This window comes from Toxorhynchites rutilus, chromosome 1, assembly GCF_029784135.1.
Source record: "Toxorhynchites rutilus septentrionalis strain SRP chromosome 1, ASM2978413v1, whole genome shotgun sequence".
In the NCBI taxonomy this organism is placed as follows: Eukaryota; Metazoa; Arthropoda; class Insecta; order Diptera; family Culicidae; genus Toxorhynchites; species Toxorhynchites rutilus.
Genome location: NC_073744.1, coordinates 28,057,307 through 28,080,100, shown reverse-complemented (window position 1 = coordinate 28,080,100; position 22,794 = coordinate 28,057,307). Strand labels below are relative to the sequence as shown.

The 22,794-nt window shown below is 44.7% G+C and overlaps 1 protein-coding gene across 4 annotated transcripts in view; it reads left to right on the top strand.

The window, feature by feature from the left end:
- The window catches only part of LOC129767172 (GATA zinc finger domain-containing protein 7), a 148,868-nt gene extending 129,502 nt beyond the window's left edge, over positions 1–19,366 (top strand). For 3 of the 4 annotated variants that reach the window (XM_055767805.1, XM_055767802.1, XM_055767796.1), the window contains one exon: positions 14,545–19,366. In XM_055767805.1, coding sequence (XP_055623780.1) covers positions 14,554–16,989 — 2,436 coding nt within the window. In that variant the 5' untranslated portion in view covers positions 14,545–14,553 and the 3' untranslated portion in view covers positions 16,990–19,366. Of the gene's footprint in view, positions 1–1,937; positions 2,074–14,544 lie in introns of those variants that run through there. The other variant, XM_055767813.1, reaches the window with a different exon arrangement.
- Positions 19,367–22,794: the final 3,428 nt, after the last annotated feature.

Here is a 22,794-nt window from a genome sequence, read left to right as displayed (position 1 = left end):
AGATTCGGTGGTGATTATTCATTTTATTTCAATTTAGATTCATTTCAGCCATTGAATGTCGTCAGAATATGGTAAGAAAGTTGGAGTTTTGTATATTTACGATGGTTTCAACACGCGATTTGACCAAAGTCATAGATAATCTTCGAAAATTTTAAGTTTGATAATGCATACCGGTTATTGATAATATGGATAATTGCGATGAAATCGATATCATATCAAATTGGCTGATATCATTGATTATGTAGGGGCCGATACGAGAAGGATTTGCAGTATTTTTTAGCGCAAAACACCCTATTCATCGTTTACTTTGTAAAATGATGATTTTCTAACCTTTTCAGCGTGAAAAGAATACATGAAACCGGGAAATTTGAAGATAAATTCTGATTTTTCTAGAAAATTTGAACGAATTTCATAACAAAAAAATAACAAAACATCCTCATTTTACTCGCTGCGCCATCTGGTTGTAAATCCAACGTAAATTCGTCAATTGAATGTCAAAACAAAAAAGCGCCAAAACACCCAGTGGACAAGGGGTGATTCGACATTTAACATCGTTAATGCGAATAACTCACTGGTGGATTTGTTTTATTCTTTGCAAAACTATTTTGTGATATCTTATGTTCACACAGAAATGAATATCACGATTATGAATATCATGATTACGCGATTACTTGATAAAATTTGGATTATTTTGAGCTGAAATTTTTTAAAATCTCTAATCGGGAACGATTGCATGGGTATTCGACGACAACTTTGAAGAAACCGCTCATGGGGGGGTAATTGTTATCCCGTACTGCAAACCCTAGTACTTAGTACAGGTTCAGTACAAGTTTGGATGACTCAACGTGAGCATATATCCCTTTCGATACGTTTCGCGCCCAACCCTTTCGAACAGTGCACAGCATCTGAAAGAAACCCGTCACCGTCGTTACTGGGGGAAGCAAACAACCGTAGTAGATGATGGTACGAAAGAAGGGTTATATAAATTTCTATCCATTAAACGCGCTCGGGGATTCCACCCTTCGAGTGAGTCGGATTCCGTCGCTTCAACGACTTCCGGTTAGTTTTCCGAACGTCTACTCCTAGCAACCTATCGACGGGGCTGCTATCTTGAATACTTCGTGGAGATAGTTCAACTCGCGGGTGGTTCGGATTGCATGCAGTAAATCTGGAAGACGGATCCAGCAATCGGTTCGAACTGTGGTCGAACTTCGAATCTAATCGTGAACTCTCTCCAGGTTCTTCAATTCAAATAGCCGTCGTTAGGTTCCGTTGAACCACCGGGGCTCTTGGGGTCCCCCTTCTTTACGAGGAACGACCCAAACGGGTAAAATAGCAAACCATAGGCCGGGGGTGCGGAGAAGGAGGACATAGTCGAAGAAATATCCACAGAGCCAAGAGTAGCAGCGGCACCGCATATACACACATTCAGTGTCATGGCTTTACGGACGCTTCTCCGTTTTGTATTTTTCCCCTCGCACACAACCAGCCAACCAAATGATATTTTGCCGGACGGGTGTTCCAAAGGCAGTGGCAGGCAGGCAGTAGAAATATGTCGGAATACAGCAACAACAACAACAGCAGCAAAAAAAACACCGATTGAGGAAAAAGCCAGAGGGTCGCACAAAACGCAAATGGGAACGGAACGGGAGAAACAGAAAAGCGACGGGGACCGGTGCGGTTGATATTGCAGATGGAACGAACCGAACGAATGAGTCAGTGTACCTTCCTTCGAAAATGTGCTTGCCTTATGCTTATGCTATATATACACACATACATTTTGCCTCTCTTATCCGGTACCCTAAGCCTGATGACTGGTTGTTGGTTGGTCTCGGTGCTTCCTCCTCTTCCATCGCATTGCCGTCGTTGTTGTTTTTATTATTGTTGCTAGCTTTACATTTCGCTAGTGTATGGGCTGCTGCCTTCACTACACTCTAGCGCTGCTAAGGCTGGAACTTAAATTGCTTCGAAGACCCCTCGGTGCTGTTTCCAGTGTTTGAGACCAACTTTTGTTAACTGGTCCGGGCCGGCACAGTTGGGATAGTGTGCTTCATTGGTGGTCAAAATTCAGTGGTAAGTAAAGAAACTGTTTTCTGGTACACTGTGACTAGATTGCGGTGGGTTTAGACTAGTGATACATTCATGTGAAGAAATATGATGAGATTTATAGAAATCGCATCAACCGTTCAAACTAGCGCGATCTTTTATAATGAATATGTTCAAATCTTTGGTGAATTTATTCACCTGAAGTAGAACTGCATCCAACTTTAGTTATTTATCATCAGTGAGAAATTCACCAGTGTTTACATATGTCTGAATTTATTCTATTCATGGTGCTTATATATACATCGAATAAGTGTATATTATATATTCTCACCCGTTTACATCTATTTTCGTGTGAACAAATCTATCTATAGCTATTGATCTCCCTAATATAAACCTTCCATTAGATTAGTTTCTGTGAAGAGCCCGTTTTGTCCAGTAAAACTCCGTGGATTCCAGTGTGCCGGGTCCGACTCGAGCACGTTATCGTATCGAAATCTTCGAAGCCAAGGCACTGGCACCGGTGGTAACGCCGAATTGCTGAAACCGGAGCACGATGGGCGGTGGTGCGTGGTATGGGGCTTGATTATGATGATGATGATGGAAGAAAGAAGCAACATGATGGGGCAATGCGCATTCCAAGCGTGAGAGCGAGCAGGAGGGAAACGGTACACTATAGAGCTCTAGCTCCACCATCAACAGTGGCAGCAAAAAAAAAATGTGAAGAAAGTGTACAACACTGTGCCGTCGAGTTGGGGTCGGTCCATGTGCTGCTGTAGCCGGTGCTCCGGAGCTTCGGTGAGACAGCACCAAAGCACACCAGAACCACTCGATGTTACCGTGTGCTTGATGTGCGCTACATAGCAGCGGTCCCAACTCTTCAGAGTCGGTTCACAGATAGATACAGTCAGATATCAGATAGAGGTTAGGAAGAAGAATGGCGGGGTGTATGGCTTGGGAACGACGGTGGCTTTGCGGGGGAGCTATTATGGGCAAAGCCAAAAGCTCGTTTACGTTGAAGAGACGAGAAACAGTGCCGCTGGCACCGAGAGCTCTCTAAAGACTTAGAGAACAGTGTCTTACGATGATTTAGGCCCCAGAAAAATTGAAGTTTTGAGCATTGAAAAAAAAGCGGACAAAAAACTGTTATATTCTATGTTACGCGTTCCAAAATCTGTTAGTTTTACACTCTGTTTCCAACACATGGTGAGACCCTGTACTCTGCGCATTTTGTGAACGGTGTACCTAGCCGTGAGGAGGGACCCTATCAAGGTTTTCCAACGTCGTCGTCGTCGTCGTCGTCGTCGTCAACAACAGCACTTTCGAGTCTTTGTGTTGCTTGAGCGACGTCGTCCGCGTCGTTGATGGCTCGGTCGCTGTGTTCGAGGGTTTCAGAATTATTGTTATCGTGGAAAATGCCAGCCTTTCCGTTCCACGGTCGCGGTCTCAATCTCTACCGTCCATTCCACACACACAGAATGGATAACGATGATGACGACGACGGCGCTCGATGCTGCCATCAGCAAGTGGGAGTTGAGCTTCAATGTTGTATCTATAACTGGTGGATGGCTATAGCGTCCGGATCCATCGACCTGCGTGCCTGTTTGCTTGTGCTACCAGGGCACACCACGGTCGTACCTAAGGCGAAGGAAAAGTTCAAATGGTTAAAAGATGGAAAAAACGAACCACACTCTTGCCACCCGCGACTAACGCTTTACGTCTCTCTGTGTGTACACACTTGCCTTAGGGTGGAGTCTTGGGAACGGGGAGAGAAGGCAGAATGGCAAAGAATTCCGTTTGGCAGGTTCCTGCCAGACACCCTCCTCCATTCCGTTTCCCAATATCGCTCGGATAAATCGATGGGAAACATTTTTGTTTTGTTTTTAGTGAACGTAAAATACTACCGCTTCACCGCGCTTCAATGAGGCCACCGTCTCGCCAGACTAGTGGTTTCGATTGGACCCATAATTAACTCTTAATTGTGATTGATTCGATTTCGACCACACGATTCGACCTTGAGGGAGTTTCGTTGTCAGGGACGACAAACTAGGGCTAGGAATGAGTATTATTTTTTACACAAACTTCTCTCAACTAATATTTTGCGTGGGGGATGAGCCATCCATTTTGCGAACGCATATCAAAGGCAAGTTCAGATGCATTCCGGCGGATGAAATTTCGTAACCACCAACAACGTCAAAACATCAATTCATCTCGGTGCAACCCTTTGCCTTATCTCGGTAGCCCCTGCTCTCTTCCATTGTCTCTGTCTAGTGTGCTTTCATCCAAATTTATGAACTATGGAATCCAGCCTCCCGTCGTTTGTTTTGGTCCACCATTCATGAACAGGCTTTTCCCGCCTAGGTAATTTACTAGAAGTGCGCCGTTCAGCGTCATCGCTCTCCAACTTTCTTTGTGCAAGTCGTAAAGTCCTCCTAGTATCTCGTTGGTGACAGCTGCGGTTACGATCGCGGACGCAATGAACAGATATGCAAAGAATGTGTGTGACCATCCGTTTTTTATATAGTGGTGGATATTGGGTTAGGGGGGGTTGGGGTGGTTGTGTGTGTGTCGTATATATGCATTGATTCATCAGAACGCAATGATGCAAAATAAATTTATAATTCTCATGATTGAAGTAAAATGTTTACGCGATCGAATATTTGAGCTTCACTATTCTCGTCTTCCTCACTTACACTACATATCTTCGAGAAAGATATCCACATTCGTCAGTACTTAGTTCAGATTCCGATTGTTCCATATGTGTAGGCTATTACCATAATTTGTGTGATGAGCACTGATGTCGCTAAATATTTTGGCAACCTGGGAACCTGATATTCTTGTCTAGAAAATTTTTCCCAACATCGAATCTACGACATCCCTCTACTTGATTTGCTATTCTTCCCAAGTCTTGATTCCTCCGATGCTCCATATTTTCTGTTTTGTTCGCTAGTTTTGTGAAACTTGCGATCTATTTCTAGAAATGAGGCGTGGTTTCAGTTAAATTTTTATGGGAGTATGCAAATGCAAATTTATGTAATTACTTATATTTTGAAAAAATGCACATTATTAACAGAAAATAGCTACTTGTAATTTTAATTCTTACATGGTTTTTCTTTTTCATGATGAGGTAAAATACTACGAAATAAAACCATACTTTTTGTCATTTGTCGTTTTTCGCCATCAGTTTGGCCATTTCAAAAAAGTTCGTACAGTTTGTACAAATGTACAGCGTCGACGTCTGGTGACAACACTCATGCTTGGGAGGCAAATTAAGTAAAATAATTACTCTATTACATAGAATACATATGTGATACGAAAAAGTGAATTTACTTTTGAAGTGCGTTTATTTCACTTAAAAATCCATTATCATGCTCGCCTCCCAAAACGAAGCTCAATGTCGTTAACGTGAATTTTACATTTTTTTTCTGCCTCAACTCAACCTAGCTTCTACACAAGATCGTACCAAAAATTGGTTAAAAACAGCAGCATACCTTCTGTGGCAGTCAACTCTATATTGTCCTTTGATGATATCTTACACCCAGAAAAATCCTTGGTAAAAAAGCTACAAAATCATTACCATTACTAGAATGTTTACATTTTCTATACATATGACCAACCGTATGTAAAATGAATGTCAGATGCAATAAACATCCCTACCAGCGATTGATACACTAAGTGGATTGCAACAATACATAAGGGTGAATTATTTTCAATCATTTTCAAACTTGTTTAGGGTAAATGTTAAACCAACGTTGAACCGACGGCTTATACTGCCGGTTTGACATTTGTATGCCATTTTTATCGCGAAATATGTACGAATAATTCGTCAGGGAAAAAATGATTATCAGTCGTATTCACTGAAAAAATCGTCATATATACCATTTTTTTTTTGTAAAAGTGTTGTGACAGCTGAGGCTGCCATGATGAATTTCAATTAGGGTGACCATTTGTCTCCAGCAGTGTATGGTTGTCGGATTTCATTTGATTTACAGCATTAATTTTTACACAAACAATTTTACCAAATATGAGTCTATTTTCCAGTTTGGTGAATTTTACGTCTATTGAATAATTGTATATCACTTCCATTTGGGTGAAATATATTTCACACAATTAATTCGTTTTCGTTCCATTTATAATCGTTTCACTGGTAAGAATTACGCTGAATGAAATGGATAGAGATATATTTCAAACATTCTACATTCTACTGAACTTTTATGCGATCAAAAATCTGCCAGCTATGCAGAAACTATTACTTAATGGATAGTCCTTTTTCAAAAATCTGTATAGAGCAACACGCATAATGATTCTTCTTCGAATTGTCTCTATTAAGACAATGGGAATGTGATCTTCCTTTAAATCTTGGAGGAACATCATAAAGTGGTAGAGAAGTAGGTCTAACGTTATCCTTGATCACGAAGTCGCCTTGTGCGACGAAATAGAGTTTGTAGCTTCCGATGACACCCACTCGCTTGTGCCGTGCATCGGTCCCATTATCGTGCGCAATTAGCTCTGTTCATTACCCTCCCCGGTTACTTCCATCCAATCACAATCACACGGAATGGCAACGTGACTTAAGCCAAGAGTTCCAATCGCAATCAAGTAGTTTTCCTCTTGTCCATTCCGTTCGTTCATTCTACTATCATCTATTTATTTTTCCTTGGAAGAAAACAGCGGAAAAACATCATCCTCGAAGTGGAATCCATTTTTAGGGAGGATTCCATCCCTCCAGCGGAAGAACCAACGATGCTGAAATAAAATAGTATGAGAACCCCAGAAGAGGAGACAGTGTGTCGGGAGGGAAAAAAAGCTAGTAAGGAATGAGCGTCGCCCGAATTTCGTATTCCACATAGCCAGAGCACGTTGGCGGGCTGGAGAACCGTATTTTTTTTTGCTTCCTTCTGTACAGCAACGACTGCTGTGTGTAGGGCAGAGTGCGGAACACCCGAGCGTCAGAGAGCTGAAAGAATGATGAGGGTTAGGATTTTCCACACTTTTCCCGCCCGGTTTGCGTTCTTCCCCTGTGTACCTAACCGTGGATGGTTTTTTCTTGCTTTCTCTCTTCCTCTTTCGTTCCTTGTCAGTCAGCCTTTCTCGTTATTCGCCCAAATGCTTCCTCTTCGGGGCGCGCTCATACACACACAGTGGTTGTGTGTATTTTTTCCTTCCTCTCTGGCACAGCAATCTGTACGACAGCACGGGCAGAGAGATGGTCTGATGGCTGGCGGGCAACCCAAATGCTATTCGCCGTCCCCTATATTATATTTCCCTTGCCTTCCTCACATCACATCATCAGATCGGTGAAACACACGGTCTTGGTCGCCGCCGACGTCGTCGTCGGTGTCTTTTTCGATATGCACAGCCGTGGCCTACTAGAGTAGAGTGCTGTGTCGCTCACTTCAGTGCTCGGTGTTCCGTTGGATAGGGTTACCAGCGATGGGGGTACTTCAGCAATGCCCGCTAAAGCACTCAAAACGTCGCTAAACGTCGTTCTAGGTTGTTTGCCAAAAATGCGCAATTTTGAACCCGCTGCCAACCCTATTTGGGATAGCGGCCATATCTTATAAAACGCAAAGCCGGAGCCGGAGCCGAGAAGGAAAAACATTATATGTTTTATTTTATTTGGGTTGCTTTATACGTATTTGTTCTCGCGTATACGACGAGCAGCAGCAGCAGCAGCGGCGTGGAATCTCATTTCTTTCCTTTCCTTTCGGTGCTACTTCTACGTCGTAAGCAGCGCCCTCTTTTGCCGTGCTCGGATAAAACCTCATTGGGATGTTGGGAGAATATCGAAAAACGAACATTTTCAGCACCCCGACCATCCGCCAAGCAACCCACACGGACGGAGGGACACACTGTTGGCGGTAGTGACAGAGAAAGAGTATTATATTCTGCTGAATAGCGCATAAAAATATGGGCAAAAGAGTCCGAGATATAAAACACTGTGTGCTGGCTGTGTCGCCGTGTCCCGCGTTTTCTCGTTGAAACCGCACCGGAGCTCACACAGAAGAGGGCACAAAGTGGCCACACAGCATCAGCGCACGGTGTTCGGGACACCGGAGTTCGTCGAGCGTCGCATGGCTTAGGGTTTCAAGTCTCACAGGAGCAGCAGCATAAAAGATTGTATGGTGTGGGTGGGAGGTGGACGTGGGTGGAATTGGGAAAATATCTCTCGCCTTGGATTTAGCACCAAGGATGTGTAGAAGAGGGCGAGATACGTTTTTCGGTTGGGGTTAGACTGCTAAGTCCTTGTCCTCGTTATGGTGTGAGGGAGGCGGCGAGCCACAGGAAGAACTTTAACGGGGTATTCCAGCCGATGATAATTCGAGGGAAGCTGCACACAAGGGGCTCTTGACGTCATCCACTTTATTGAGAATAAGACTTTTCCTGTGTCCCCAGAACTCGTGCGCCTGCCGAGCTATTAGAATTAGTTGCACTGATTCCAATAAGCCACTGTTGCGCCCGCGTGTCTTTAAACTATTCCAGCGAGTGACGGTCGTCATTCAAGCGCTGATAAGAATACATGTTGATAAAGAACAGCAAGCGGAGAAACTTGACTTATTTCTCCGAACTGATTGATTTGTTCTCTACCTGGGGTATTTTCAGAATTTCAGAACGCATAATAATGCTCATCACAGCGAACGAGCGAACAGGTAGAGGGCACTGTTAATCCGTCGGACCTTTTTCTTTCATTACATTCCTAGTGAATTCTCAACCATGTGCGTAGTCCGAGAGGGATTATCTGCTTTTCTTTTGTGGCTTTGGTCTTCTACCTCACAAGTCATTTTTCCTGGAATCAGCAGTCGTCGGAATCGATACTAGAGCTCTGTAATTGTTTTGTAAGTCCTTCTGGGATGAAGTTTCTGCCTGGAATCAGCAGTCGTCGGAATCGATACTAGAGCTCTGTAATTGTTTTGTAAGTCCTTCTGGGATGAAGTTTCTGCCGCAAAAAGTCAGGTTTGAACGTGACTTCCGAACGATCGCAAAACTTGAGCCCCCACATAGATTTGTGTATCGGCGCTGACGGTGTGATTTCGTATTTCCTTCTTTGGAGGCTTTCGCATATCATGAGGTAATTTTAAAAAGTATTAACCGTTAACTATTTTCCTCTCAAGCGTTAATAATCCTCCCGTGTACCTTCTACGGATGGGACAGCACAGCACAACCTGGTTCCGTAATATCTTGCCGCCATCGCAATAAAAAAAACGGTGGAGAAACGAATAATAAAGCGCTGATGAAACTTTTTTCAACAGACAGAGCAGCAGCGTGTTCGATCTGCAGATGAAATGCAAGCAGCAGGCAGGCATTGGTCGAGAGCGCCAACAGGTTTAGGGAGCGGCAATCTCTCGAACACACGTTAAAGCAACCTGTCAAAACTTATAAGACAACCATAGCAGCAGTCCCACACAGCACAGCGCCCTTTCTGTGCTCTCTCTGGATTAAAACGCACTGGACGCGCGCGTATGCTTCTTTTGCACAGGACATAAAATGCAGCTTGCATTATTGTCCCTCAATTGCCTCCGCGCGCGTACCCCGTTAAATGTGTCCGCTGCAAGAAAGACAGGAATGTTCTTCAATTTCCTCCCGCTGTGGAGGCTTTGTAGGCTCTCCCAAGTCAGATCGCACGTCGCTGTGAATGCGACGACGCACCATAACACCATCAGGCTCTGATGACTTACTGTTGAGCATCAGACCGGACTGGCCTTCACTATCATCGGCCCCGGGCGCAAAACCGGTATGCCGATCGCCACTCTGAGTGGCAGCAGCAGCAGTTTTGCGATCATGCTAGCAAGAACGCAAAAGCACAAGCAAGGCGAAAAAAGTTCATTAAAAATTCAAGTTTGCTACTGCCGGTTTCGCCCCACACACCGCCATCGCCACCATCACAGCAACTATTTTTGTTTCGCCCGTTTCTTCCTTCGATCTCGGATGATCTCAAGCGGATCAATCTCCTTTTGCGTTGTCCCACCGGCCCTCTATCCTGGCAGGTTCACATGCCGCTCCATGTGACGGATCAAACTGCGGCTCCCCTTACTTAAAAGAAAATCCGCATGCGGCGTAATAGTTCAAAAACCACTCGCAGATAGAGCACAATCGCCACCGTCGCCACAGTCACTTGTGCCAACAATAGCAAGCGAACAGCACACAACCCAATCGAATCCAAGGTGATCTTCTTGAGCGCTTGGTTCTTTTTAGTGGTGCTGGTTGACATCCGGCGTGTAGCAGAGCTAACTGCTGGTGTGCTGCTGCGTTCACGCAAGCGCCACGAATCTATTCATTCGCATCGCCAAGAAGCGCGAAGGACGTTGGCTTGCGAGAGTATGCCACGGTGTGGGGAGAAGGATCACACGGATATTTATCCAATAGAGAGTTGTTGCTGCGCAACAATTCCTTCTTGCAAACCCAGCTCTGTGGATCATACGTGGGTATCCGGTATCTATAGAAGGCAGAAGTTCAGCGGCTTCGCTTGTTTTTCTTCATCAAAACTATATTTAATTCTATTTGGGATAAAAAAAACTTATCAAGAATACCCCTTCAACGTCGCTTTTTGCTTGCTTTAATCCTTACTGAAGGGAGCATACCTGTAAAAGATACTTCTCATTATAAAAAAGTCTGAACCCACTGCTAATCTAGTACCACACATGTTCATTTGACAATGTGAACTCAACTGAGAAGCCTGTGGAGCGCATCCGTAATACCCTACGTTGTAACTCAGATGGCGAAATGGTCACACTGATTATCCGCGATGGCAAATTTACTATGTCGACATCTGGTGGTTTTTAGCATAGAAAGAATACTTGAAACCGGAGAATTTGAAGAAAAGCTTTGATTTTTCTAGAAAATTCAAACGAATTTCATACCAAAAAAAATAAAACTTCATAATTTTACTCGACGCGCCATCTGGTTGTGAATCTTACGTAGATTTGTCAATTACATAGAATACATATTTGATACGGAAAAGTAAATTTTCATTTCGTTCAATCCACTTGAAAATTCGTTGTCATTATCACTTCCTAGAGGCAGGCCACGAAGCCCAATGCCGTTAACACGAATTGTGTTCTGCGATGAACACGGAATAAAATGATCGAGGAACAATTGTTTCGCAACTGTGCAATCCAAACCCAAAAAGTGATCAGCTGTATCAAAAAAATTGCCAATACATGAACAAAGGCTGATCTGCTCGGCTCGTTTAAATTTTGAACCTGGTGAGACTGAACGAAACACGCGTAAATTTGTAACTCAAATTTAATTCAAACGACAAAGTTGGTTAATCAATTTCATTCAGAGAAAACAAAAAGATGCATCAACTGCAAACGGTCCAACATTGATGATGATTCCCAAGAATTTGAAAACATTGGCACCGTTTCCCCACTTTTTAGCTGTTCCTCACCATTCATCTCCGAGGAGGGTAATCAAAAAAATAACTTTTGCAACCATTTGTTGCTTCGTTTGAGCCATGTGGCCTTTGCTGCTGCCGGGGCTGCGTTTGGCTCATTTTCCAACGATGAAGCTCTCAATTTGATGAAAAGCAACCCAAGATGCGGCTCGGCGGAGAGAAAGCTTGGCTGACTGTTTTTTTCCCTGTTACTCGACTCTTGATTATACGCATTTTATTATTACCCCATCAGTTTAATCGCGGTTCCGCGATAGGTCTCGCTCGCCATGCACCAGACCACATGGAATCTCGCTGTAATGTAACACAAAGTCTAAGCTTTTGTGTGTGACCCCCGGGCCCAGCGAGCCGTGACAATCTTAATTCTGACATCTACGAATGCCGCTGCTTTACACAGGCCCACGTCTGTCCGGTGGAATCTCAACGAGGGCTACTAAAGCTCCCATCGTTGACTGTTGGGAACCCTTGGCTGTTCGAACGCGAAAAAATATCGTCTAGAGCGTTTACTGGCGATCATTAAACACCACACGGCATTAAGAAGGCGCTGACGCGTGTTCCCCGTAAAAAGAGGTGCCTCTTCCCAGTGTTCGATGTTTTATGTCGCATTGGGGCTTCCTCTGCCAAGGGGGTTGCCCGTAAAGTTTTTAGGTGCGAGAGAATGCGCTAATAAACGTGCGAGCCCAATTCTTGATAAGTGCACCCCGAATGCACCGTTATTGGAATGCGTTGAGCAGCGAATCGCCGGCGAAAAGGCGCAAATCACAAGATCGCAGGTACATGCAGGTAGTCTTCTTCCGCTGCCATTCCTGGTTTGTTTTTCCCCAAAGCAATGAAGAAAAATAATCGCGCGGAAAATGGGGTACAATAAAAATGAGCAGATGATAAATCTTTTATTACTGCGACGGCATCCCGCTCCTTCAAGTGTCTTCCCACCCATCTCTCAATCCACGGCATCGACAGCAGAGCAGCAGCAGCAGAAGGGAAGAACAAAGAAGCTGCTTCCTCGGTACTTTTGTGTTACTGGCGCGTGGTGGTTATAACCCCCCAAGTCAGAAGAAATGCCTAAAACGGTGACAGTGAGAGCACGAAGGGAATGAAATAGGTAGTAAAATGTTTGTGCCGTCGTTTCTTCCTTCCACCGACGCTCTTTGCCAGGAGGAAAAATCCACCATAGGATTAGGAGGAGAAATTCGAACATGAAAATGTTCTTTTTTTCTTCCATGTTAGTGTAAAGTTGATAGAGGCAATATAATTTTAACAGTTAAACAAAGATCACGAGAATTAAAATGTCACGGCTCACATTGGGACCCCAGGAAGCTATCGTCGATCCGGCGGAAAATCGGTCTATCGATTAAATTTCCAATGTACTCTCGACACATAATGTGGCGAGCGTGGTCGTGTGTATGCACACTGCTCTTTGTTGTGCTTCGTTACATAATTTATATAAATCTGAACCACCGAAAAGAGTGCTGCCACCGGGAGAAGAGACCATACCGGGGAGGAAAACGCAACCGCAGCAGAAACAGCGGCGCACACACAGCCTCTCACGCAATGCGTGAAACTCCACCAACTGACAGGATGAGGAACGAAAAAAAAACCTCCACTGGGTGGCGATGGGATTTTCCGCTATACACCATTTATCCCCATCCTACCACAGGCTTTATTTTTGCGCCTCGCCAGCCTTAGGTGGGAAATCGCTTATATACTAGGTACTCGTATAAGGTAGTTGGTTCCTTCCAAGACATTCATCTTCCTCTGGCTTTGTGCTTACGTTTATATACCAAATGCCAGTTTTCCGTTCAGTTCATTTCAGGAATGAAAAAAGCTCCCAACAACGATTGATCAAACAAAGCCTTCCCGCTTGGTGCCAGGAGGAACGCACGACCGAATTCTTGGAAGCCCTTTGCAACTGGGCTTTTCTCGAGAACGATGATGCCGATTTCCCAACACAAAACACAAAAAAGAACGCCTCGAAAGAGAAAGTTAGCAAACGTTCCATATTTTTCACTCCTGTCTCTCAATTCAGTCAGCTGTCAAGAAAGACTTATGCCACTTGGGCCGGGGAGATGTATCACCACGCGCGATGCCGCCGATTCGAAGCATATTTTATGAATGAATTCTTCACTCTCGCCTTAAAAATCTTTTCCCCCAGCGTCGCGCGAAAAACGTGCCGCCTCGCGAATAGTTTGCCCCTCTCTCTGTCTTCTTGCAAGAAACTTCCTGCATGTCGTCTCTCCTATCGATCCCCGGATAGTTGAGGAGGTCCATATACAGTAATAAAGTAAATGCTTGGTGAGCTCCTTCGATTGCACAGAGTACTTCCTCCACTCCACCAGCAGTGGCACGAGCTGAAAAGCAAAAAAAAAGGTCAATCACTTGGCTGGTGCTGGTGCAGCATATCGTAATTGGATTTTTCATGAATGAAGTCGTCTGAAACTTCTCTCGTCGGCCCTACCCGGGCCAAAAAAACAATCCACCAGACTCTGGATGGACGGACGGTTGGATGGATGGATGGATGACTGGCTGGCGCTACACGGGTTAACGGAGGGAAAGGACGACTTAGTTGTAAACACAAACCATATGATTTTTATGATCGTTTGTCGCGCGCTGCCTTTGAATTTATGTATTATTGTGTTTGTCATTCATTCATTCAATTCGTTCCACTCTCGGTGTCCCTCCCAACTGTGCTCTGGATGATGGTACTTGCTGGGCTGCACCAGTTGTCGTATAATCGTTTTTTTCTTCTATCCACTGCCACCACAAGTTGGTGGTACCGTTTGTTGTTGGCTCCTCCTGAGCCATGTAGGAATATTTGTTTACATATGCCAAAAAAGAGAAGCACTTTCCCAGAGCCTACTGGCGCACCGGCGTCTACCCTAATTTTTATGACATTCTTTTGCGGTTTTGTCGTGTTCTTTTTGTGTGTTACGTTCGGTCCAAATCAATGGCTCACACTTGTGTGTAATTTCAATGGTCATAAATTTATGGCACTTGCACCGGTTTCGAGCGCCGCCGCCGGAATGTCTCGCCCTGCTCTGACCTATTTATTTATTTTTGTCAATACAATCGTTTACTTATTGTTTTTCTTCCTTTCTCTCGATTCTTTACAGAAACTTGCAATGATGGGTCTCCAAGCGGCAGCAAGCAACAAGCGCAAATACGAGGATATGAACGCCAGCAGCAATAGCGGCGGCGAGCGTGGCGAATCCTCAACCCTCAATGATAGCCATGAACCGACGGAAGGAGCAAGTGCAAGCAAGAATCCACGATATGAACCACATGCAGAGGGAACGGGAGCAGCTGAGCAGCAAACTTTAACCTCCAGTTCGGATGTGACAACAAAAACCAGTGCAGCTTTCGTCAGCATTAGTAGTAGCAGTATAGTGACATCTACCACCACCGCAGCCGCCGCCCCAAGCAACAATAGTCCCCTGGTTCTGCCCCCGGCACTACCGGCGGAGGATAGCATAGCCAAACTCGAGGCCGTAGCAGTTCCCGGAGAAACGAATTGGAGCTGCGAACCGATAGTGGACCCCATCAGTAAGCTGCAAGCGGTGGCCGTTCCAGGGGAAACGTGGGGCTCGGATAGTACGCGGTCTACGCTGGCAACGACGCTGATGGCAACCGATGACCTAGATGATGACGATGATGATTTTGAGGATGACTTCGATGACGATGAAACGATACTGCCCAGCTACTCACCCATTCGATATCCTTGCTCGCCAAATCGGGGCGGTTATATTCCCGCGTACCCGAAGCCAGGATATTTCCCCGAGCCGTACCAGAACTGCTCGCGAACGAGTGCCGGCAACAATGGAGCGCAGCAGTACGCCAACCGTGGATACGGTTGGAGCCAGCACGGATACTACTCGCCGCCATACGAAGCGCCATCCTCGCAGCAAACCATACGCTGTGCCGAGAATGGTAAGTCGTACTTCGAGCTGGGCAGTGCAAACTATGGCAGCAGTGTCAATCAGTTTGGTGGCGCCCAAGGACGGCATCTGAAGCGATGCTGTGACGGTCGGAACATGTCGTGCAATAACAAGCAGTGCTACAAGGAGCGACGCTTGAAGATGATGAATTTGTCGATGTTCAAGCTGGCCCGGTTTCGTCAGGCATCCGATCAATCGCTCTACCGATCGGTGCTGATCTGCAACACGCTGAAATCGATCGAACGTGAGATCGACCAGGAGAACAAGGAATTCAGCCACCAGCAGCATCTCCAACAGCAGCAACATCCGCATCATTATCACGCCCCGCTGCCTCACCACCTGCAACAGCACCATCCGCTTCAACCGCAGCAGCAGCAACAACTTCCATCCCTCAGTCCACAGAGTGATTACGGTAATGGTGGGCCTCTCTACAACAACAACCGGATACCCGGAAACGACAAGCAACAACAACAACAACAACAGCAGCAGCAGCAGCAGCAGCAGCAAGCTTCTAAATTTAGTGATATTAGCAATAACGGCAGCAGCTACAGTAGACTTCAAGGCAGCAATACAACGACACAGTCGTCTCCAACCTACGGCACTAGTACGAACGGTACCGTCGACCAGCAGCAATCGACAATTACTACGCAATTATCGTCCTACGATCAACAGCAGCAACCGCAGCAGCAGCAGCTTCAGCACCAGCATCAGCATCATCTTGGTTCCTTGGTGACAGTGACGACCGCGTCCACAACGACAGCACCCAGTCCCCATCACCATCATCACCACCACCATCCGCTGAAAGATCCCCAATCCGGGCGGGCAACTCCGTTCCCATCGAGTGTGGGCAGTTCGCTTACCGGTGGGGGTGGTGCTAGCGGGGGATATCACGACACCGATTCCGGCTTCGGTGACGACGACTGTACCCGGCCAATCAACTGGGGCTCGGTGCTGAGTCTCTCCTCGCAATCGGCGCTCGATCCGCTGAACAACAACGACCTCTTCGTGACATCCCCGAGTGTGGCGGTGAGCGTTGTCAACGATAGTCACCACGCGGCAAGTGCGACGGTACTAACGAGTAACGATAATTGTGATAGTAGCAGTAGTTTAGCCCTAAGTCAATCGACGACGTCTTCGGTTTGCCTGAGTGGCAACGATAGCGGCTCCGTCAATGTAAGCAGTGTTAGCAATAGTGATAGCAGTAGCGAAAGCAATCATCATCATCGCCATCCGGCGGACAGCACCAATTCCGCCAGTTCCTCCGGTGCCAATTCCTCCAGCACCACCACTCTCACCTCCCTAACCACCCTCACCACCAGCAGCAATTGTGATCTTAACCTAACCACCCTCACCACATCGCCCTCCCCCCTTCTTTCGTCCTGCGCTTCGGCACTGCAATACCACAGCACCACTACCGGTTCCAGCTGGGACTTTGCCTATCTGGACATGGATCTTGGCACCACGCATGAGCTGTACGATATGTTTCCCAACTGTTACAAGATAACTTCGTTCAACTCGGACATCGATATGCTTGGCCTCAAGTCACCCATGCTGGAACCGAGCAAGGTGGTCTGTGATAACGATATGGACTCGTTCACAACGCACATCATGGTTGGGAGTTAGTATTAAGCCCCTCGGGATGATCCAACGGCACTCCCGTCGTCTAGAGTCGACTGTGACGTTGGCAGGCGCGCTCGCTCAGAACCTGATCCCCCATGATCACATCATGATCTTGTCCACCATCATCACGTCACCACTATTGTGCATCGAGTGCATGCCGGAGAAAGTGCAGAACGAAGGCGGAGAAGCGAAACCTCAGGTTGTGAAGGCTGTGTTTTACTGATTAGTTTTTGTTCCCTGTTTGTGTTTCAAAAAGCGCCAGCAATTGCAATTGCTACAAGTAACGCAACTGGCGGGTACTTTTCACTAGTTTTATAAAAATGTTTTGTTGTAGCGATAAAAAAAAAATGAAAAAAGTAATGAGTTCGCCTCCCGCGAATAACCTCAATCTTCCCGAAACCAATATGCAATATCCCTTTTTTAATTACCCCCGCAAAAATCTCGCTCTGGAGGAAGTCTGTTCAAAGTGAACAGCAACCAAACAAACAAACAAATCAGCGTACAAATTGACACAAGCACAAAACGCTACAAAAAATAAGACAACAAACTGCTTCTGTCACTATTGGTTCCTTATTAGGATTAATGGTGAACTATTAGGTGGAATAAACTAGTTTTATTAGTCGTAATAACTTTGTGACGTGGCAGCGAACAAATGAACAGAAACAAGGAATTGTACAACAGTTTGCATTAACTTTACACAATATTGTGCATCAATCACGGGAGCAACAGAATCGATGCCGTTTCACGCAAATCCCCTCGAAATGTAGCCAACTTATTTTGCCCCTACTTGCGAGGATCCATCTACGCGAAGGAAACTTGCAAATATCCGCAAAATAGAGCCTTTATCCCTTCCCCCAGAAGACCCACCTTAGCAAATTGAGTGGAATTGACCACGAGAGTGCCATACGATAGTTTTCTTCCCTAATCTCCTCTGATCGCGTTTATCCCAATACCCGAAACGCCAGCTTTTCTGTGATTGCCCGACAACAACGATGTGCGACACCTAATGAAGAACTGCTTCCAACGCGCTCCGTGAAGGGGTTATCTCTCTAACTCAGAATGCTAGTCTCGTCATCGTTTAATGCAGTTTAGTTTTAATCTCTTGCTTCGTGCCGGTACAGCTACAACGACAAACACCTTCAATCGCATTCCAATTTTCGTTGATAAGTTGTTGAACGATGAATTCAATAGGTTTTTCTAGCTTTCCTTATACCCGGGTGGTAATACACCACTTCACAGCTTGGAGCAGGCAGAAATTAGGTGCCTCACGAACAAAAACCGTCAATTGGAAACAAGTATTCTTTACAAAATCTTCATGGAGTGTTTTTATATTTTTTTTTTAATATCAGGGAATTAAAAGACACGTGATTGTACATAATATATTCCAAACGAAAATCAAAATGTGTTACAAGCGGCACTGATTGCAACTGCGCTAAATATTTCCCGTCTGAGGCTGCGTTTAACTCACCGGAGGGCAACAAACCCCCGTTCACCGGGGGTTTGTTTCCATGACACTGAGTTCCCAGCGCCCGCCACTGGTCGATTTTTTTTGTGTTCTACAATTACAACAACACATCATAGCATAGAACTATGTTTTGGGGAGAAACTGCTGAACCGCTAAACTAAAGCATTAGAAGAAGAACGAACAACAAGAGAGCGAACCAAATCTAGTCCTACGTCAATCTTTAAATCAATTTTTATATCTAATTTTTTTTGTGCGTGTGTATGTTGTAAGAGGAAATCCACAATTAATTTTTTGTTTTATTATTTTTCTACGTTCAAACTCAATTGAGGTGTAAGCAAGCGCGATAACACACAACTGATTGTAAATAATGAATGTGCGACGGAAAGGATAAAGAGGATCACACAAAATCAGATATACCATAAATTTGAAATTTTAACAGCGGTAAAAAAGAACAAAACCATGTTATTTGAGACATAAAAAAGAATGAAGAAAAACATAAGTGAACAAAATTGTATTATAAGAGATTATATATACCTAATTAATATATTGTATTTGATGAAGGAATAAAAATTAATGAACAAAGCAAACAAAAAATAACACAATTAGCAGTCCCTAGTGTTCGAGTAAGGAAAAAAAGCAGAAGAGCAACCGCGAGAAAAATATTATGCATGCGTCAAGCGCTGTGTACATTTTACTTGATCTGTAAAAATGAATGAAATAAGATTAACAAATAGGGCGAGTAAAAAGTGCAAGCGAAGAATGCAGAGAATGAGAGAGAGAGTTCATTTCACGTGTGAAGCGCAAGCAAATGAAGTAAATTGTTTAGAGTTATTATATTTAAAACTAAGAATAATTTATTGAATTTATTATATATATGTAAATACGAAAAAAGGACAAAAAATGATTCAAAAAAGAAGGAAATAAAACAAAATTTAAAATCTAGTTGCTCTAAACTATTCTCGATTAACCGTAGTTATATCACAGATAACCTGGTTCGTCACACTCATTGAACGGTTTGTCTTCGTTATTAAAAACTATGGGTGGATTATATCTATGATACAACCGCAAGGTTGACGTAGGACTACAGTTGGCTGATTGATTAAATTATTTATTGAATGAAACAATTTCCGAATTCAATTGAGGGCCTTAGAATGCAAGGGGTGTAACTGACTTGATCGATTTCTCTTCATCAACTTTTTCTTTAGTTAATAACTCAACTGCAAAAAAGTTCCAATTTAAGTTTGCTATAGAATCCGATAGCTGAGGTTCTGACCTATCTTCCACATTGTCAAATACAACTGGGAATGTATTTGCAGCTAAGTTATGACCAGAAGAGAGAGTCGATGTAGAGAAATCGATCAAATCACTTACACCCCTTTCATTCTAAGCCCCTCAATTGAATTCAACATATTTACTTTGAAAGTAAAGAGTTTGAACAAATCCCATGTTAGGCCAATTCAGATTTATCAAATAAGTCTGACCGCCGCTATCCTTTTACGTATGGCATGAGACCTTGGTCATTTCATTCATTTATCGCTGACTTTCAAAATGCAGCCTCAAGTGTACATAGAGATGCCGGTTAATCGTTCGATTAATGTGCGATTCACATAGCACGTTACGGAGAAGAACGTCTACGCTCCGTCAACATCTCCACCAATTCACACATGCAGTCAATGCTTCCACCAGCACCGTCACGTCAAATGCCAAACGAATGATTTATTTAATTTTATTCATGGTGTCGTGTTAGAAGTAGTAGGCGTTCAGACCGAAGATTCAAAGACAGCAACCATGTAATAAATTAGGAAATAAAAATGTTTCACTTCTGTTTCAACCACTGAAGAGAGTAGTACGTTTTACTGCCTAATCTAATAGGTTGTGAGCCCAGTTATTCTTCAAGATTTTTTCGCAAGATGTCTACCGGAGCTGGTGATAGTCAAGCGCAACAAGTCCAGCAGAACCTTTCAAGTCTTCCGCCGATCGAGCGTCTGAGCGGCCGAGAGAATTGGCCAACGTGGAAATTCGCGGTGGAGACGTACCTGGAGCTGGAGGAGCTGTGGGAAGCCGTGAAGCCGATTCCGAACGCGGACGGAATGCTGCCAGCGGTGGACCAGCGGAGGTGCAGAAGAGCACGAGCGAAAATCATTTTGCTCTTGGATCCCGTCAATTACATTCACGTGAAGGACGCACCGACGGCCCGTGAGGTATGGGCGAAGCTTGAAGCAGCTTTCGAGGACACCGGACTAACCCGCCGCGTGGGACTGCTCAGGAAGCTCATCACCACCACCCTCTCGTTGTGTGGCACGGTGGACAGGTATGTAACGGAGATCATTTCCACCGCTCATAGCCTTCGGGGAGTTGGTTTCGACATTTCCGAGGAGTGAGTCGGTTCCCTACTGCTTGCGGGCCTTCCGGAGGAGTACAAGCCAATGATCATGGCGCTGGAAAATTCCGGCGACAGCATCAAGACGAAGTTGCTCCAGGAAGGACCAGACGGCGTTCGTTGGACGAAAACCGTTTCCATCAAAACCGAAGCAAGGTGCAGCCGAAGGACGGTCAGCTGAGCAGCCAAAAGGTCCAAAATGCAAGCGTTGTCATCGATACGGACACATCGCCAGGGAGTGCCATGTGAAAAACGAGACGAAAAAAGGGTCGGCGTTTTGCACGGTACTAACAACCAGCGATTACCATAGCAACGATGGCTGGGTGTTTGATTCGGGAGCATCAGACCACTTCACCAAGGATCGAAGCCTGCTACATGGTGAAAAACCGGCGAGTGGCGTTGTCATGGCAGCCGACAAACAAATGTTGAAGATTGTTTCCACGGGTGTCGTCAAGCTTTCAGCTAAGTGCAGTCCTGAGAGTCCCCCCATCGACGTGAACGATCGGCCTTATTCTGCGTGGCGTGTGAGGTGAGATGACAATTGTCACTTATGTCACGCGATTCCACCAGGCGTATGCCATGAGAAATCTCACTTGAATGAACTCTCACTTTATTCCCGCTCTCAAATATACGTGACGATTGTCACATGAACTGGGATTTCTAGGTGACAATCGTCGACATGTCTTGAGGTGTCGACAGTGCATGAAAACAAATGAAAAAAGGAAGAGGAATAATAAGTGTTTTTTTGGGTCGTATAGAATCGATAGTAATGGTATTATATGTATCAATAAATTCAATTTATCTTCAATTTTCACAGTACGAAAGACAAATTGCAAGTAGTTTGTTTTTTTTGTGAAAGCGGTAGTGAGTCTGTTATTCCTCAATTGGACGAATAAGCACACCGAAATTATTTTCATTTCATGAAATCTATTTATTTTCTCTAAAATATATCTATCATATGGGTCTTGTGTTTCATCTATCTATCCGCGAGTCATCGTCACCGAACTGCATATCCATTTCAGAAGCCGTGGTATATGCCCGAGCCGGAGCCAGAGCAACAATTTAACACTGAGAGTGCAGAGAGCAGCAGCAACTACGACCAAAACAAACAAAAATGCTAAACTTTACAGGATGCAATCAACTGTTTCACCAAATCTAAATCAAATACCTGCAAATTCGGCAGAATGTCCTGATACACTAACAACAGGCCAGGTTAAATCAGATCTATAGATACGGTACTGACTGCAGCAAAACAAATATCTGACCTCTCTGAGCGAAACAAATAAAATTCTGGGATGCCAGATGTTTTTTCTCAAATATATGCGATAAAAATCTGAAATATTTGTAAATATGTGCTAATGTCTGACATACTGACCAGCTTCGTTTATCATATGGAATCAATAATGTTTTGTCACTATTTTAAATAGCCTGCAGCAGGAATAAAAGGTTGTGATAAAAGTTAAATGTCTGCAAATTCGTGAACACATGTGCGAATGTGGCATCTCTGATCAGATTTGGCAACCAGCAGAATGAACGCCTTGTCACTTGCTGTTCATCCTCTCACATACATCAAATGAACCTCTCACGGCATCCGAAACGACTGTAGGAATAGAGTGAGGAGAGTTGCGTGATGGTGATGTGACAATTGTCATCTAACCTCACACGCCGCGTAGAATCAGGCCGGATGTCAAGTTCATTCGAACGATGTCCAACAATCTTCTGTCGTTGAGTCAGATCGTTCGCCATGGTCACGAGGTGCGGTTCAGCACCCAAGGCGTGAAGGTGATTGATCCGGATGGTGAGGTGATAGCTACCGGGATACATGACTTGAAGAGTGGATTGTTCCGATTCGAAGAGGGTGACGAGCAGAGCGCGTTGTCGCTCGCATCCACGGCAGCCGATTTAAACGTTTGGCACAGGAGAATGGGTCATATCAACGTCCATAGCCTGAAGCTACTGAAGA